The 18,106-nt window shown below is 56.0% G+C and overlaps 1 protein-coding gene across 4 annotated transcripts; it reads right to left on the bottom strand.

Annotated features, from left to right (window-relative positions):
* Positions 1 to 337: 337 nt before the first annotated feature.
* On the bottom strand, positions 338 to 16,464 carry COQ8B (coenzyme Q8B). Of its 4 annotated transcripts, none has more exons than XM_027855341.1 (14): positions 16,430 to 16,464; positions 16,062 to 16,298; positions 15,811 to 15,895; positions 12,402 to 12,482; positions 12,189 to 12,311; positions 11,917 to 12,002; positions 11,686 to 11,826; positions 11,516 to 11,597; positions 11,190 to 11,283; positions 9,674 to 9,815; positions 9,392 to 9,499; positions 9,233 to 9,298; positions 1,132 to 1,218; positions 338 to 1,048 (listed from the first exon to the last, which is right to left on the bottom strand). In XM_027855341.1, the coding sequence occupies exons 1-14, from the start codon at positions 16,460 to 16,462 to the stop codon at positions 764 to 766; spliced, it is 1,650 nt and encodes a 549-aa protein (XP_027711142.1). In that variant the 5' UTR covers positions 16,463 to 16,464; the 3' UTR covers positions 338 to 763. The 4 variants fall into 4 exon arrangements, with proteins under 4 accessions (XP_027711142.1, XP_027711143.1, XP_027711144.1 ...); XM_027855342.1 differs by having other exon boundaries at positions 12,189 to 12,308; XM_027855343.1 differs by having other exon boundaries at positions 15,811 to 15,877.
* Between the last annotated feature and the right edge of the window lie 1,642 nt (positions 16,465 to 18,106).

The following is an 18,106-nucleotide window of genomic DNA, read 5'->3' as shown; positions in this document are numbered from 1 at the left end:
AGACGACTCTCATTACACCCCCAACCCTCTTCGTCTTCTCTAGTCCCCAGGGCCCAGCTGTGCCCCCTGGGTGTCCCCCAACCCTACCAGAGGAAGCTGGGATATTGGGGGGGGTTGGGGCCAGTCTGTCAGCTGGCAGAGCAGGTGGCCAGCACGTGGGGGGCAGGGAGGTTGTCCCTTTGGCAACAGATGGTTGGGGGCTTGGGCTTTTCACGACTTGGGGGGAGGGGGAGAGGCAAGCCCAGCCAGGCCATCTGCACCTGGAGTCCCCACTCCCAGAAGCCTCGCCCATCTTTTCAACCCCACTCCACCCCCAGTCCCAGAAAATGAGAAGGGGTAGGAGAGAGGGAGGGTGGTTCCCCTTTATTTAGGATATCACTGAATGCACTGCCCATTGGGCCTGAAGACAGCTGGTGGGGGTGGGAGGACCTAGGCATACAGGCCATCTGGAACTCCACTCCCTTAGATGGGGGCTGGGTTGGGGCTCAGAACTGGAGGGAGAGAGGGTAGTCAACTAAGTTCCAGAGTGTATGTGTGTGGGGGAGGTCCCTGAGGGCTCCCCCTGGCCTAGCTGGAAGTAGCTGGAAGCCCTGTGGACCAGCAGAGACAGATGAGTCTCAGATCTAGTAAGGGGCTCCCTGGAGGTCTCTGGGAGCTCTTGGGGTGGTCCCAAGGTGAGTCACTGAAAAGACCCTGAGGGCTCCTGCATCAGGTCCTTGGGTCCTGGAGTGAGGGCTGGGGACTGATTCCTGGAGGGCCAGAGTTAGCCTGAGGGGCGGGGAGCCCAGTAATGCTCATAGACCTCATGGAACAAGTCCCCACAGGGGATGTTGGCCCCGAGTCGGGCACAGGCCAGGAAAGCCCCAGCCAGCTTTCGGTGAAGGGCGTAGGTCTCCTCCGGTGGGGGGCACAGCCGATGGCGAAGCATTATGGGGACCAGATCCTGCACTCGGCGTGCCGTGTCCCCTGCCCCAAAATCATAGGGGCCAGCACTGGCAAAGGGCTCCCCTAGGATCATGACCGCTTCCACATGGGCCTCTGAGAATGCCTGGAGGAGTGGAAGAGAAGAGTTAGGAAGGCTTTGGGGGGCCAGGCACCTGACCCGCCCCCACCTCTCCCAATTACCCTCACCTTGGTTTCCAAACCCGTCAAGAACTTCAGGTCTTGGGATTTCTTTAGGACCCGAGCCCGGTCACCCTCTGCAGCAGCCTTTACCACCTGGGGATTTGGAAAGAATGACCCAAGCACAGTCAGAGGGGTCAGGACTGGGGCAAGGGGGGGGGGGCGCTCTGCTCTCTCTGGGCAGATTATACCTGGCTTCTGAGCCCCTCACTGGAGACACCTTCCCTTCCCCTCCTCCAGGGGTCTTTCCTTCAGGAGGGCCTGAGGGTTACCCTCCTCTCCATAGGGCACTGCCCCTGCTGACCTCCTCTGGCTTCCCAGGGGAGAACCCAATCTAACCATGGCTCCTCTCCCAGTCTTCCCTGCTTTTGGAGGGCTAGGGAGAGGGGAGCAGGGAAGCAGCTGGTCTCCAGCCAGATTGCCCAAATTCCAGGAGAGATCAGAGATAAGTGATCCAGGACAGAGTGCCTTAGAGGTAATCACTCCAACCCCCTCATCTTGCAGAGGAGGAAACGGAGGCCCAGGGAAGTGAAGGGACTTGGCCAAGGTCATTCAGGCAGGAAAGCCTCAGAAGGGGGATCTGACTTGAATCTGTACTTCTCCCCCTGCCCCCTTCTAGAGAGCCAGAACTGCATTTCAGAGGTGGGGAAGGGCCTCAGTGTTAGCTGGTCCCTGGCCAGACAGGCACCCATAGGAACCACGTGGGGGTGGGGGGAGCAACTCTATTCTTATCTGCACCCCCTCTCCTTCTCCACAGCCACCCCGTTCAGCCCGACCCACACCCCCAAGCGTCACGCTTAGAGCTCATGATTTAGCCTCCCACTTTGCTGAGAAAATGAAGGCCATCTGACGGGAACTGCCTTCACTGCCCTCCCGTGGCCTCCTCCACACTCCTTGGCTCCCAGCACCCACGGCTTCCCTCTGCCCACAGACAGAGTGCATCATCCCTGCTCTGCAGGGGGGCTCATCCCCTGCCAGCCTGGGGCAAGGCACGCGCCACTGGGAGACCGGCCCTGGGCTCCAATCCGAGCTCTGCCACTGGGTCCTGGCAGGGCCAGTGCGGCATGTCACACATGAAGATGACACAGAACAGGAAGGCAGAGGACCTGGGTTCAAATTCCAGCTGGGCCACCCACATATATCAAGTCCTGTCGCCTTTCTGTGCCTCAGTTTCCCCATCTATAAAACGAGGAGTCTCGATTAAATGACAGCCTCCAAGGTCCCTTCCAGCCCTGACGCTGTCATCCTTCTGCCCCATCTCTCTTCGGGATAATGTCTGCCACTGCAGTCCACACCACCCTCCCCACTCTCTGCTGCTGCTGTCGAGTCATATCTGACTCTTTGTGACTCCATTGGGGGTTTTCTTGGCAGAGATACTGGGGTGGTTGGCCATTTCCTTCTCCAGCTCATTATACAGATGAGGAGACTGAGGCAAACAGGGTGAAGTGACTTGCCCAGGGTCACACAGCTAGGAAGCATCTGAGGGCAGATTTGAACCCTGTAGGCCAGAGTTCTGTGCACTATGGCGCCCCCTGGCTTACAACCCTTACAACAGCTCTGCTCAGGCCCCTGCAACCTAATCTGGCTTTCTCCCTGGCTGTTCTACTGAACATGCTGTGACCAGGGCCACCAAGGAGCCCTTAGCCACCCAAACCTCTTGGTCATTGGCCTCTGCCCACCGTGCCAACCACCCCCAGCTTCTCTCCTTCTGGACGCTCTCCCCCAGGGCTTCCCAGTAGGCGCTTAATGAATGCATACTTTGAGTTCAGACCTTGGTTTCTGGTGGGCCTTCAGGTCAGTGTCTCTTCAGATCCTGGGCTGTGCCCTCTTAACCCACCCCTTGCCAATTCCTAGGACTTCAGACTCTGCCCTCTATGCACATGTCTCTGGGAGACTCTCGAACCACGTCCTCTCTCTCCCCCTGTGGACGTCTGGATAGCACTTCAAAAACCCAACATGACCACCTCTCCCCCCAATGCCGGCAAGAACCACAAAGGACGGAGGCTGTCCCTTCCATAAGGCATGGAGTAGGGAAGGTGTGGCAGGGAGAACTCCCACCACCTCTGCTCAAGGTGCACGTGGATCTGCCTCATGGAAGACAGGAGCGAGGGGCCTGAGGGCATTCTCCAGGTCACAGGGATCCATAAAGAACAGTTACAGTGTGGAGACAGGCAAGGACACCCTCTGCCAGGGGCGGGAAGAATGCTGCACCAGGGAAGGGGCTGAGCAGTCACATGCCAAGGGACGAGCTTGGAAGCTGGCTCCAGGCCTCGCCCCATGAGGCGGCCCTGGCCAGGCCTCCAAGGCTGCAGGTGCCATCTGACTGTCCCAAAGGAAGGAGCAGAGGAGGAGGGGGGCGGGTTTTTTGGGGGGGGGGGGGGTGGATCCTTGTTGAGGCCCTGCGAGGTAGTTGTTCATCAGTCTGATAACCACAAGAGAGAGGTCCAGCGTCTGAGATTCAAGATCTGTCTGAGAAGAGGGGAAGCCTTGTTGGATTGGGTGACCGCTGCCCACCTCGGGTAATTCATCTGGGCACAGAGTATAGAGTAGCAGAAAGGCTGGGAGCTCTTTGGGGCACAGGTAGTGTCCTCATCACTGGCCAGAAGGAGTGAGCGCCCGGTGGAGAAGATGAAAGCTTGGTGGCTTTCCAGACCATGGCTTATAAAAAGCAAGGCCAAGCTTTGGGCTGAGGGGACAGTGGTCTGTTCTCTGTCACCTTGGTGCCAGGGTATCCCCGCCCCTCCTGGCAGTGTCACCCAGGGCTCTCTCCTGGGCCCTCCTCTCTCAGTGACACGTTCTCAGCTCCACGGGTTTCCAGGGTCATCTCTAGGTACATGACTTCCAAGTCCACCTGGATCCTCTTCTCTCCCCTAAGCCCCAGTGCCACATCACCAGGACCGGCAGGACCACTGCCCCTGGATGCATCCTGGGCACCCCAAGTCAAGCGGCTGCAGACAGCACTCCATCCCTCATCTCTGCCCCCTTCTTTCTGCTGGCCTTGTCACCTCTCCAGCTCGCTTCTTGCCTGAAGTTAGTGTGTCTCCTACCCGGCTTCCCTGCTCCCAGGCTCTCCCCTCCCCAGACTGACCTCCACACAAGCTAGCCCCGATTCCCGCGCCCAAAGCAGAGCTCTCGTTTGTGTGAGAATCGTTAGTGGCTCCCTGCTTCTTGTTTCTGAGACAGACCATCCCTTCCCCGCTTTGGCCCCCGAGGCCTTCCCCACCTGGCTCCGGCCTGGTGCTGTTCCTGAAGATGCTGTGATTTGGAGCAGCTCCCACTGGACGCAGACCTGCCATCTCTGCCCTCCACGCCTCCCTCCAAAGGAAGCCGCAGGTGCCCCCGCTTCCAGAAGGCCTTTATTAACCCCCAGGAGCTTGGAGCTCTCAATCATCAAGAAATGGTTTTGGCAGCAGATGGCCCAGTGGAGAGAGTGCTGGGCCTTGAGGTACAAAGATGTGGGTTCAAATCCTCCTGTCTCAAACACTTACTGGCTGTGTGACCCTGGGCAGGTCACTTTATCTCTCTCAGCTTCAGTTTCCCCAACTGTAAATTGGGGTTCCAAAAGCACCTCCCTCACAGGATCACATGAGATTATATTTATAAAAGGTGCTTAGAAGAGAGCCTGGCATACAGTAGGTGCCACATAAATGCTTGTTCCCTTCCCTTCCCTCACCTACCTCCCTAGGCTAGTGCGAAGATCAAGTTCAATCATATTTATAAAGTACTTTGTGAACCTTTAAGAGCCTCGGGATTGCCGTCCCATCCTTTGGCATTGCCCCTATTGATCTGCTCTGGCTTCCAAAGAGGGATCCCTGCTCTTGGGCGGCCAGGGAAACAGCCCACCCCCAGCCAGACTGCCCAAAGTCATCATTAATCTACATTCATTTTACAGAGGAGGAAACTGAGGCCCATCAAGCCTAAATACTAGCCTCTGCTTCTCTTACTTACTTATCTGTCTCCCCCCAGCAGCATGTAAGCTCTTGGAAGGCTCTTACACTCCCAGTGCCTAGCACAGGGCCAGACACACAGCAGTTGCTGAACTCAATGTCCCTAATAAGGGATTCCTGGAGCAAACAGAATTAAAGGGGCCAGAATCTGGAAAGGAAGGGGGTGAGGTAGGGAAGAAACATTCGGTACTGCCCCACGATCATCTCCAGATGTCACAGAGAGAAGCTACCATGTGGAGACACCCAGAATTTCAGAGGAGACAAAATCCAGGAAAGATGCCCGCAACAGAACACTTGCCCTCAGATTTCCAGGCCCAGATGCCTCCAGGAAAGCTAATGAGCGAGGTGAGCCAGTGATCCAAAAACGGGATGCAAAGGGGAGCCCTTTGAATGGACTTCAGGTCCGGGGGTTAGAGCTCAGGAACAGAAGAGGTGGGTAGAGGGACCATCAGAGAGTGACAGGAAACCCAGAAAAGAGGTGGAACAGGGTGGAGGGCATTTGGGCCCAGAGCCAAGGAGGTAGAAAAAACAGCTGTGCTGCAGACCACCCGAGGAGAAAGGGGAGGCTGAGGCAAGTTCAGCACAAATCTGGTGCTGAGGCCTGAGAGGGCCGGGACAGGGGACTTCAATGAGCCAGAGATCTGCAAGGGCATTCTCGCCGTCAAAAACAAGGCAGCAGTAACTCCTTTCCTGGCCTTGACAAGGACTCCCTTCTGGAAAAGGTGGAGGCAGCCTTAGGGAGGATCTGGTTGCTGGGTGGACATGACGGGAACCTGCGGGAGGGTCAGGGGAAGGACTAGGGGAAGGCCCACTCCACCACACAGGATTTTTTTTTTTTGCGCTAGGCAATGGGGTTAAGTGACTTGCCCAGGGTCACACAGCTAGTAAGTGATATATGTCTGAGGCCAAATTTGAACTCAGGTCCTCCTGAATTCAGGGCTAGTGCTTTATCCAATGCACCACCTAGCTGCTCCCCCCACCACACAGGTTTTGAGAGAGAATGGGAAAGCAGAACATGGGGTGCCTCCTGGACGAGCAGAGATCAAGGTTCAGGGAAAGGACAGGAAGCATCTCGTGGCCCATGACTCTGCGGAGGGACAGCAATCTCTCAGGAATGGACTTCTGGAGACACAAAGAGAAGCAAGGCCAATGAGGCCAAGAGAGCCATGGCTAAAGAGAACCCCATAGCCCCGTCAGAAACCTACGGAAAAAGTGAGATTGTAAAGAGAAGACGGATTCCCAATAGAAAAGTGCGCCAAGGATTTGAGCAAAGGGATGTCCAAAGAAGAGCTGTAGCTATTGTTAAGAGCAAACCAAAACAAGCCGTGGGCTCTACCGCACCTTTGTCAGTCGGTGGTGGAGGGGCTGTGGCAAGATGGGTGCACCGGTGCATTGTTGGTGGAGCTGTAACTCATGAGGTACAACCCTTCTGAAAAGCAATCTGGAATTATGTAATTAAAGTGACTAAAATGTCCATAGGCTTTGATCCAGAGGTTCTTCTGCTACGTCAAAAACCAGGCGCCACGGATACCACTGAGAGGAGAGCTCTTCAGGGTAAATATGGTCAAAGAAAAAGTCACTGCCATTGACTTGGGAATGGCTAAACAAGCTGGTCTGTGAAGATGATGGAGTACGTCACTTCTGTGAAGAAGTGACGACGAGATGAACATGGAGAAGCCTGGAAACGCTACCATGAACTGATGCAGAGTGAAGGGAGCACAGCTGCAAAGACCACCCCCCACAAAGCCACCCAAATGAACTGTTTCCAAATGAGAACGAGCTGGCCCGGCTGCGAAGGTGAGCTCGGAGGAGCACTGCCGGCCCGGCCGCCTGGGCCAAAGGCAGGGTGAGAGGATGCAGAACGCTGCATAGCGTTGTTCGCGAGAACAGACTGCCCCCCCCCCCCCCCCCGCCCCGCCCCAGTCTGAAAGAGTTTTAGAAAGAATGCATGAGCTTGCTTGGTGAAGGGGGTGTGGCTCTTTCTCTCCAGGCTCGGGATTCTTAGCCACATGGCTAAGAGAAGCCACCCAGGGGGCAACATGAAAGCAAAGTCGATGGAGAGGGAATGGGAAATGCAGATGTTCAGCAGAATTTGGACAAAGCCAAAACACAAGCTTGGGTGGGCCCACCTCCCAAGTCCTGCATGTGGTCACCCCAAAACAAGAATGACTTGGGCAGACCCAGGACCCAGGGGAGCTCAAAACACTTTGTAAGTATCTCTAGCATTCTTAGAGAGTGAGTGGGGTCCAGTGACATTCTGGGTGTGGACAACCTTTGATCATATAGGATTGGATTTAAAGAATATGACAATTTGTCCAAATAATATGATAAATCATTTTTCCTACAATGTTAGATTTTTTTAGAGGTCTCTATTGATTTTGCTGACTTTTTTCCCTCTTCTTACTCCTTCTTTGGGAGGGGGACAGGGGAGTGAAGTGGTCACACCCTTGCCTTGGAAGACTATTTTTTCAGCCGGGTGGAGACAACAGTAGTCTCGGCACAGGTGATGATTCAGGCCTGAAATGAGCAATGACTGTAAGTGGAAAGAACAGGATGGATGTGAGTGACATGGTGGAGGAAGGATGGATACCATGTGGCAACTGACTGGGTTAGAGGTGAATGAGGGCAAGGAGTCAAAGAAGACCACCATGAAATTTCAAACCGAGTGAAGGTCTGGAAGGAGAGGGTGCATGGAGGAGGGGCGGGCTTAGGAGGGAAGAGAAGGAGGATGAGTCCTCCATTGGGAATGGGACATCCAGGTGAAGATGCACTGGAGGAAGGTGGGGAGACCAGAGCTAGAACCTGAGATCTGGGAACCATCTACATGGAGATGATGCCTGAGCCCAGGGCAGCTGAGAAGATCACCAGGAGGGGCAGCCCTAAGGGTCATGGAGGACGCCCACAGGCGCGGACCAGGGCAATGGATCTGGCAAAGGAGATGGAGGAGTGGCTGGGGGTGGGGTGGCCAGGGCTGCAGCGTTTTCTAGGACAGGGCAGAGGTCTGTGAGCATGAGGGCATAGGATTCCAGAGGGCCCAAGAGAGGGAAGGCCTGAGCAGGCTGGGAGCAGGAGGCGAGTGGCTGAAGGGGATGGAAGGGCAAGGGGTCAGCAGGGGAGGCTGTGGTATACTAGCACTGCGTGGACCAGTCGGGTTCCCACCCTCAAGAACAAGGCGGGGATGGGAAGGAAAGCTAAGGACGACAAGGTGGGAAAAGCAGAGACCCCAAGCAGGGATGGCCTGGGCCTGGCTGGGGAGGCGGCTTGGGCCGTTCCATCTCCTGTTGTGTCTGTTCCCTCTGTCGAGGAGAAGGATCTTTGGGTGGAAAAGGACGGAATGAAAACGGGCAAGAAGAGTCAGGTCACCGGGCCCACGTGATCCGCACCAGCAGGAAATGGAGGGGGTGGCAGATGGGATGGCCGAGGCACTGTGAGTGACTTGCGAGAGAGGGACCAGAGGACTGGAGAAGGGCAAACACAAATGTGAAAACAGACAAAGGATGGAGGCCGCTAACTACCCTGGAAGTGCCAGAATCACGTAGTGCCAAGGTCACCTGCGTCATTCTAACAGAGAAGATGGCGTGCGCTTGTGGCCAGCCTGGATGATAGGAGATCCAGGACTGGCTGGGCAGCAATGTGGAACAGAGGAAGCCCGGGGGTCTGGGCTTGGCCCGGGCCAGTCAGCACCTGAATCAGTTCTTTGGATAGAGGCAGGAGGGGACCACTAACCCTTGGTGGTGGTGACTGGGCTCAAATCTCACCTGTTACTTACTACTTATGTGACCCTGGGCAGTTAATTAACCTGTCAGCCTCAGTTTCCTCTTCTGTAAAATCTATTTACTGTTTCCAGTTTTTCTGTCTCTTATCTTCTTTGTTGTCTCCCCATTGTGCTGTGAGCACACCCAGGACACATCGGCGCCTTCTACAGAGAGGAGAGATTAGCCCTGGTACAGGCAAGCTCAGGGGGCAGCACCCGGATGCAGGGTTTGGCTCAACATAACAAGACTTTCTAACAATCACAACGGCCACCTAGGGAGGTGTCCATGCCCAGGCTGTGCCCATCTTGGGGGGTCTGTGCTGAAGGGCAGACTGACCAAGATGATTCGGGCAGGAAGCACCTGACGGGGAAAGCCAGCAGGCCCTCCACCGAAGCATCTGAACCTCACCTCGATGTAGTGGTCTGTGAACTCTGACCCAAACTCCCGGCTTGCCCCAAAGTCCAGCAGGGTCACCTATGGGGGCAGAAGCAGAGGCCAGGGGTTGATCAATGACATGGGCCCCAGTGCCCTCTTCCCACCTGGGTGAGCCAGTCTTGAGACACTCACCTTGTGGCTCGAGAGATCATACAGGAAGTTGGCCCAGTTGGGGTCCGTCTGCATGAAGCGGAACTCAAAGAGCTCCTGAAGGCAGAGCCGCAGGAGCTCCCGGCAGATCTGGGGGCCGAGATGGGGAGGGGGTGACCCCGCCTTGTGGTTACCCCCCATCTCTGCCAGACTCACACAGCCCCTCCTCCCTCAGGGGGTCCCAGAGCTGACCATTGCCAAGGACCTTAAACGAGATGTCCGCAGGCCCACAGGGTTCAGTGGTTCTCCCTTGGTCTCCCTTACCTGGTTCCGCACATCTTGGCTCAGGCCCTGGCACTGGTCCAGGGGCACCCCGCTGGCTAGCTCCATGGCCAACACCCGACCTGTGCTCAGCTCCTCGATCACAGCGGGCACGCGGAAGAAACGGTCCCCTTCCAGGAGCTGCCTGTGGGTCACAGGGCCAGGAGGTGGGAAGAGGAAGGGGCCTGCTCTCCTCTAAGATGCTGTGTGACCTGGGCAAGGACCTCCCTCCCTGGTAAAGTAAGGGTTTAGACAGGAGGCTTGGTGATCTCCAGCTCTACCCGCAGCGACCTGGCAGACAGAGCCCGGGCTCTGCTTCTTCACCCCCGGGTGCCTTACTTCTAGGCTGAGGACTCTCCCAATCACTCCCTCAGGAGCCAAGGCCTGCTCTCTGCACTTGACGTGTGTGTCTTATCTGGCTTCCTCCCAACAGAATGAAAGCTTCTTGAGGCCAGGGCCCAGGACGGTGCCTGGGATTTCCTGGGGCACCAGCCTTGAGGTCACAGTCTTAGACTCACCCCGGGCATGGGAGGGTGAAATCTAGGCCTTTCTGGTCCTGTACCCAGCTCACAGTAAGAGCTAGAGGCCAGCCCCTGCCCACTCCTCTGCAGGGGGGCGGTCCTGGGGCATGGGGCACTGCAGGGAACATCCGGCTTGACATACTGAGAAGCTTTACTGGTTTTTTCTCTTTTTTCCTTCAAAATCTATTCTTTGTTCTATGTTCTATGATCTGACCCTCTGGGAAGGAAGATGGGAGGAATACTGGAGAAATTCTGGCTCTCTTACCCACCCAGATGTGTGGACTAAACCAGCTCAAGAGTCAGCAGGTCCTGGATTTGAATTTTGCCTGAAGCACCTATTGACTGAAGTTGCCCAGGGTTCTGCCCTTTGGATGGACTCATGTACATCCTAGAGACGGTGCCTCTAGGACTAAATCTGGGATCCTCTGAGTGAATCCCTCACACGTGACCTCCCATCTCTGGGCTTCCCTCCTCTCCCCTCTAAAACAGTGAGTGTGCTGGCCCCTCCCTGGCCGAGGTCCCCTCTCACAGCCCCCAACCCCAGGAGGTCAGTGCCAGGGACAACCTTGAGACCTCAGTCCTCTGGCTCATGTCCACTTCAGGTCTGTTCTGACCGTCAGGACCCCTCTGCTATTTCTGCCCACTGTTCTCTGGGGTGAAACAGGACGAGGCTCAGCACCCCCAAAGGGCTGTGATCATGCCCTTCCTGAGCCTTCTCTCCTCCAACTGTTCCTCAGGTGACACAGACTCAAGGCCCCTCCTGTCCTGGCTGCCCTGCCCTGGGCACTGTCCAGCTTAGCAATGTCCCTAAGTGGGCACAGTGAGCCAGACAGATGTGGAACAGATGAGGGGCCCCCTGGTTCTTGGAAGCTCTGGTGCGTGCGTGTGTGCGTGCACAGGCCTCGCCTGCCACTGCCCGGCCTGGACAGGGTATGGGGCCACAGTGGGGGAGGGATGCCCAGTCAGGGCTCAGGCAGCACCCAAAGCCCGCTGCTCACCTGAAGGTGCGGGCACAGGCAGCCTCCCGGCGATAATCACACTCCCACGCCAGCTCCTGCTGCAAGGCCTGGAGACTCTGCTCAGCAAAGAGGCCTGTGAGGAAGGGCATGACAACCAGCCTGTGCCAGGCCTTAAAGTGGTGCAAAGCGCTTTACAATGACCTCATGGAGCCGGGAGGGAGGTGCTATTATCATCCCCATTTTACAGATGAGGAAACCGAGACTGAGGGTCGTGTCAAAGGCAGGATATGAATCAAGTCTAGAAATCTATCCTCTGGGGGGCCAAGGATTCCGAGGGCTTCAGGTCCCCCTCCCCCCAGGCTCACCTTCGGGCAAAGTCACACTCATCTTCAACACGGCCAGTAGATTCTCCACGTCACTCTGGATGCTCTGGGCCACACCTGGGTACTGTGGGGAAGGGGAACATGTGCCCCTGGGACACTTGACTGCTTCAGGACCAGATGCCTTAGCTCCCCCGCCTGGCCCTGTGACTTACCTGGATCTTCACAGCCACCTCGGTCCCATCTTGCAGGACACCCTGGTGGACCTGACCAATGGAGGCTGCGGCAAAGGGCTTCTCTTCCAGGGAGGCCATCTTGGTCTGCCAGTTCCTGCCCAGTTCTTCCTCCAGGACTCTCTGCAGGTAAGGCAGGCCACTGGGGAGTCAGGCAGGCAGCCCTGGCACCACCCCTTGGGAGCTGTCCAAGGCAGCACCCCAGCCACTCACCATCATCTGCCATCGGGGCATGAAGTCAGCGCTCTGCCGGACCCTCTCAAAGATGCGCTGCAGCTGGGGGCTGATGAAGCTGTTGTCTGGCGACGGCAGGGAGGGGCGAGAGAGTCAGGGAGGGAGGAGCCCGAGGGGCTAGAGTTGAAGGGCTCAAGAGTGTGTCCAGGGCCCTGGAGACAGGGCTCAGTATCTGGGAGGGTGAGGGGCTATCTTAGGACTGGGCTAACTGGAGGGGCCTGGGGCTTAGGAAGAGGGCCGGGGGTCCATACCCTGGATGCTTAACATCTGGCCAACCTTGAGTGCTGCGCCTCGAACTGTGCACAATGTCTTCACTATCCGCTCAGCATTGGCTTCAGAGAGGAAAGGGCTGGGGCCCAGAGCAGGGCCACCTTCTAGGGAAGGAATGGTGGGTGTGGGATGGATGGAGCGCCTGCAGCCAGGGCAGCCCAGCCCCGCCAGCCCCTCCGGATGTCCTCACTTACCCCCTTGCCGCGCCTGCCCTCCTGACAGCGACATCTTGGCCACTTCAACCAGGGTACCAAGGCTCAGGCCCACTGCCAGTCCTGGGGCAGGAGGCAGAGTTAGGTGCTGCCCTGGTCCCCAGCCCATGTCCCTCTGCTTGTCTTGTCTGTCATTAAGGCCCTCATGCCTGCTCCATCTTTCCCTTTGGCTCTGGCTGTCTCCAGCTGGCTTCCCTCCCATCATCTGTCACATCACACAATTTCAGAGCTAGAAGGGCCTTGAAGTCACAAGAAGGCCAGTGAGGGCTCTCTGCGCTGGCCCCGCTGGAAGGCCTCCCCTGGCAGCCTGGCCCACTTCTGTGCCACTCTTGCTGTTAACTACAATGCTCTTGGCAGGCATCTTGTACTCCTGCTGTCATTCTCCAAGGGGCCTCTCAAGCTGAGTCTATTTCTCTGTGTTTCAGTCACAGGCTCAAAGCTTCAAACGGGAAGGGATCTCAAGAGGCCATCTAGTCTAACCCCCTCAATTTACAGGTAAGGAAACTGAGGCCCAGAAAGGTTAAGTGATTCATCCCAGGGCACACAGGTACTAAAGGGCACAGCCTTCTCCTCATCCCCACCTTTCATGCCCCTCTGTAACCCCTGGCTTCTCTTTCTGGCTTGATTTCCCATCACCTCCCTTCATGGGCTTTATGGATCCACTTGCTCTCTCCCCAACTTCACATCCCATCTCCCACCTCCCTGCTTTTGCATAGGCTGTTGTCCACCCCTGATAACCATGACCTTCCTTCCAAGCTCACCACAGATGTTCTCTCCTATGGGAAGATGTTGCTGACCCCTCTGTTATCAGTACTGTCTCTCTCAAACTTTATCAATTCATTTCTACGGTACTTCCAAATACTTGTTGGTCAACAGATTCGACCAGTATTTATTGAGCGTCCACTGTGTGCTAGGCCAGCCCCTGCCCTGAAGTCTACTGGGGCAACACAACAGCTACATAACTAAGTCCAAAGCAGTGCCAAAGGGATTTCCAGGACAGGACCCTAATTGCTGGAAAGGTCCTCATGATCCTGTGGGAGGGAAGGGCCAAGCTGGGGCTCCTGAGGGCCAGGTGAGGAGAGAGGGATTGCCAGGAGCATGTATGTGTGTGTGTGCATGGGTCCTGCTTGGACAAAGGCTTGGAGGTGGGAGATAGAAGGTTCTGTACAGGAATCAGCTAGCTGGTCAATTTGACTGAGAAGGACACAAAAGAACACTGTAAAGAAAGATGGGGGACAGACTTTGGAAGGCTTGATTTTTTTTGTATTTGATCCTGGAGGCAACAGGAAACCGTTGCATTTTTTATTTTGGGGGGCGCAGGGATAAGGTAGAGTTTGGAAGCCTATGGAGGGTAGATGGGAGCCATTGGAGGCCAGGAGACCGACCTGCACAATGAGGAGGGCCTGGCCCAGGGCAGACATTCTATGGAGGAGACGGATGTGATGGAAATAGGACTGACAAGATTTGGCAACCAACTGGTCAGTGAGAGAGGGCGAGGAGTAGAGGCCAACTCGGGCTGTGAACCTGGGTGCCAGGAGGGACGGCAGTGCCCTCAGCAGGCAGACGGATGCTGGGATCGATGCGTGAAGACAAGGAGCTTCACTGGAGAGGTGCTGAGTCCTAGGTATAGCCTATGGTGGTGAGTGGAGGGGGGGCTTCCCTCTCCCTGGGCCTGGAGTCAGGAAGATCTGAGTCCAAATCCAGCCTAAGCTACCGGGTAGCTGGGGGACTCAGGGTGAGTCATTTAACATCTGCCTTAATTTCCTCATCTGTAAAATGGTTAACGATAACAGCACCTATCAGCCAGAGTTATAAGGAACAAATGAGCTATCTCTTTGGTGCAGGGCAGAAGCTATATAAATGTGTACTCTCCTCCCCTCAGTTAGGGAGATGGTAATAAGGATGGCCCACACTCAGATCCCAGGAGTGGAGCTCAGTTCCCTTTGCTGGATCCTCCTCCTGATCATGCCCTCTGACTCGCAGTGACCCCCAGTGCTCTGTCCTGGGCCCTCTTCTCTTCTCCCTCTAGACTACTTCACTGGGTAACCATCAGCTCCCATGGATTTAATGACCATCTGTCTCTTTGCTGATGATTCTTACATCTACCTTCCCAGCCCCAGTCTCTCTGCTGACCCCCAATCTCCCATTTCCAACTGTCTTTCAGACATCTTAAACTGGAGGTTCAGTAGACACTTCAAACTCAACGTGTCCAAAATGGAACTCATTATCTTTCCCCTTAAATCCTCCCCCTCTCCTAAGGTAATGGGAACAGAGCACCACCCTCCTCCCAGGCCCTCACGCTCCCAATCTAGGAGTCATCCAGGATTCCTCACTATCTCTCACCCCCTACCACACCCCCCTATCCCCTATCCAATCTGTAGCCAAGGCCTATGGATTTCACCTTTGTAACATCTCTTGAATATACCCCCCCCCCAATATGGTCCCCACCCTGGCGCAGGCCCTTATCATCTCACCCCTGGATAAATACAATAGCTGCTGGGGCCTCTACTGGCCTCAAGGCTCTCCCCCCTCCAATCCATCCTCATTCAGCCACCAAAGGAATTTTCTTGAAGAGCAGGTCTGTCTGATCATGTCACCCCCTACTCAATAAACTGCAATGCCTCCCTATTGCCTCCAGGAGCAAACACAAAATGTTTAAAGCCCCCTCCTCCCTTTCCAGTGTTCTTACACCCTACTTCCTATGTTCTCTTCAATCCAGTGACCCTGGCCTCCCAGCAGTTCTATGAACAAGACATTCCCATCTCTTCTTGCCTCCAGGCGTTCTCTCTGGCTGCCCCCCCCCCCCCCAGGCCTGGAACACTCCCCCTCCTCCACTACAGCTACTGACACCAAAGCTTCCTTAAATTAAGTTCCAACTAAAATCTCTCCTTCAGAAAGTCTTCCCCATCCCCTCTTCATGCCAGTGTCTTCCCTTGGTTAATTATCTATTTATTCTAGAAGGAACTTGCTTTGTATAGATTTGTTTACATGTTGTCTCCCCTGTTAGACTGTAAGCTCCTTGAGGGTAGGGACTGTCTTTTGCCTTTCTGTATCAGGGTGACTTTACATATAATACTGGACTAGCCTGGGTTGCTTGGCCCTGTTTCTCCTGGCTTTGCTTGTCTCCCTCACATGATTTCACTGTCACAAATCATGGAAGCTTGGTGCTCAAAGGGATGTGAGAAATAATGAGGTCCAACCTGTGCCTGAACAGTAATGCCTGACAAGTGATCCTCCCATCTCCTGTCCCCTTGAACACTTACAGGAATGGGAACCCTGCTACTTTCTGAGTGTTAGCCCATGACTCTCATGCTTTCATTCTCTTGGCCTGTCTTTCAGGGTCTGTGCTCTTGGAGACATCTTGCCTCCAGCTGCACAGGGTGGTACCTACCCCCAAAGTTGGCCAGGCGACTGATTCGAGAAGCAGGTACCTTTCGCTCCCGGGCACGCTCACTCAGCTGGAGAAAGGGGGGGAACTGGGGGTAGTTGACCAGTGAGGCCCGGGGAGGGGCACTGTGAGAAGGGGCTGGGGTTGAGCCAGTGGGAGCCATCAGTCAGGAGATAGCATATAGGGTACTGTAAGGGGCAAGGCTAGGGGACAGACAGTGTGGGCACAAGGGATGCCTACAGGGGCAGCGTTACCTGGGGCCTCGGCCCCACTCTGGGCCGGGCTGCTTCCCGGGCTCTCCGGATGTCTTCTTTGCTCAGCCCAGAGGCTGTGGCTGGCCCCTCACTGTTCTGAGCCCTGGCACGTGAGGCATTGTGGGGGTGCAAGGGTGAGGCTGGGGGCCACTGAGAATTCCCTCTTGAGACAGCAGTGGGGCGCAGAGCCTGGCCCAGTGTCCTGGCAGTGCCTCGGAAGCATTCAGACCACATGGCCTACGGGAGAGAGGAGAGGAGGGGTCTGAGATCTCCCCTCAATGTGACTAGGTGTCCCTCTCCTTTTCCTCTTTCTATTTTTGGGCTCAGGGGTTTTTGCCTCCCGGTCTCCTCTTTCCCTGCCCCCTTACTCTACATCTTCCTTCTGCTTTCTTCCCTCTCATATGCTGCCTTCTTTCTTCATTCTCTCTTTTCTTTGCCTTTCCTTTCTCCCTGGGGCTCTTCTCTACTGCCCCTCCCCCTCCTCAGCACCCTCCCTCTCCCCCCTCCCTTTTCTCTCTCCTCCCCGACCCCCCTTCTCTACCTCTCTGGCCCCTCTCTTTTCTACTCCCTCCCCATTTTCTCTGCCCCCTCTGCCTGGCTCCCCCTCCTCCTCTCTACCCCCTCTCCTCTCTGCCCCTCCCCCTCCTCCCCATCCCCTTTCTCTGTTCCCCCCGCCCAGCATCGTTTCCTGCCCCCCCACCCAGCCTCTTCTGCCCCCTCCTCCGTTGCTAGGCACCCACAGCTCCTCCTCGTGCAAGGCCCCCCTTCCTCCAGGGCCCGTCCGTAAATTCAGCACCGCCCCCCAACTTCCGGGAGGCCCCGCCCCTCTACTCGAGCCTGGCCAATGACAGGGCGGGCAGCCGCACTGACTGACGGGAGCCCGAGCCTCTAGAGAGGAGGGTTGGGGTGGGGCGCGCGCATGTGCTGAGGCGGGGGCGGGGCCAGGGCCTCGGGGCGAGGTTAGGGGCGTGGCTGAGCATCTCGCTGAGCACGCCCCTTCCCGTCTTCCTCTCCGCTCTAATGCCCTCTTCCCACGCTGCACACTTTCCCTCTTCCTTAACAGGCCTCTCACTTCTGTTCCCCGGTCCTGTGCAGGGCCCCCCATCTCTGCTCCCCTCCCCTTTCCTATTCACGGTCCCTCACAACTGCTCCCCCTTCCTTGCAGGTCCCCCCCCCCTCCCCCCCCCCTCTCGCATTCCCCCCCCCTCCCCCCCCCCCCCCCGCCCCCCCGCTTTCCTTCCTCTTCCCGCAGTGCAAATTTGGAGTTAGGGAGACCTGGGTGTCCATCCTGCCTCCATCACGTGATAACTGTGTGACTCTGGGCTATTTGTTTAACCTTCCTGAGCCTCAGTTTACCCAGTAAGGATTTAGTCTTTGACTTAGTTGCCCTTAGGCTCAAAGGAGATGAGGTTAAAATACTGGGCTGTTTTTTATGGGCTGTGTATAAATACAAGTTCTTATTATCTCTCCCTGACTCATCCTCCTCTCTATTCACTTCCACAGACATCCTCAGGCTTAGTTCTACCTGGGCTTCTCTCTTGATATACTTCCCTCCTCCCTCCCTCCTGCTTATCAGGTTTGAGGAAGTGGGAAGAACTTGGGGGAGGGGAGGGTGCTGTGCCCTGGATATTGATAAGAATGAGATGCAGAATCGTGGGGACCTGAGTCAGCTGGGGCATTTTAGGAAATCCGAGGTGGGGGTAGTGGGGAGAAGATTGAGGCCACCAGCTGGGAGGGCCTGGGAGAATTCCAGTTTCCACACACACAGCCAGGAGTGAGCATAGCTGACTCATCCCAGCACCTGTCATTTCTTCCTAGTCCCATTCTCCCTAGGGGGCTAGAAAATGGGGCCCCAGAAACCTCCTCCCTACTTTCAGCCTCTTTTCTTGTGACTCACTCTAGGCTGCACCTGACCCCAACCCCTCCAAGTGACTCAGTTTCAGCTGAAAGTCCCCTTGATGTTCTCATCACCCCTCACACTTCAATGTAGTGAGGCATCGATTGACCTCTGAGTCAGGTGGTGGGCTGGTGAGAAGGTACAGACA

This window comes from Vombatus ursinus, unplaced genomic scaffold, assembly GCF_900497805.2.
Source record: "Vombatus ursinus unplaced genomic scaffold, bare-nosed wombat genome assembly UNPS02010822.1, whole genome shotgun sequence".
NCBI lineage: Eukaryota > Metazoa > Chordata > Mammalia > Diprotodontia > Vombatidae > Vombatus > Vombatus ursinus.
This window is presented reverse-complemented; position numbering and strand designations above follow the sequence as displayed.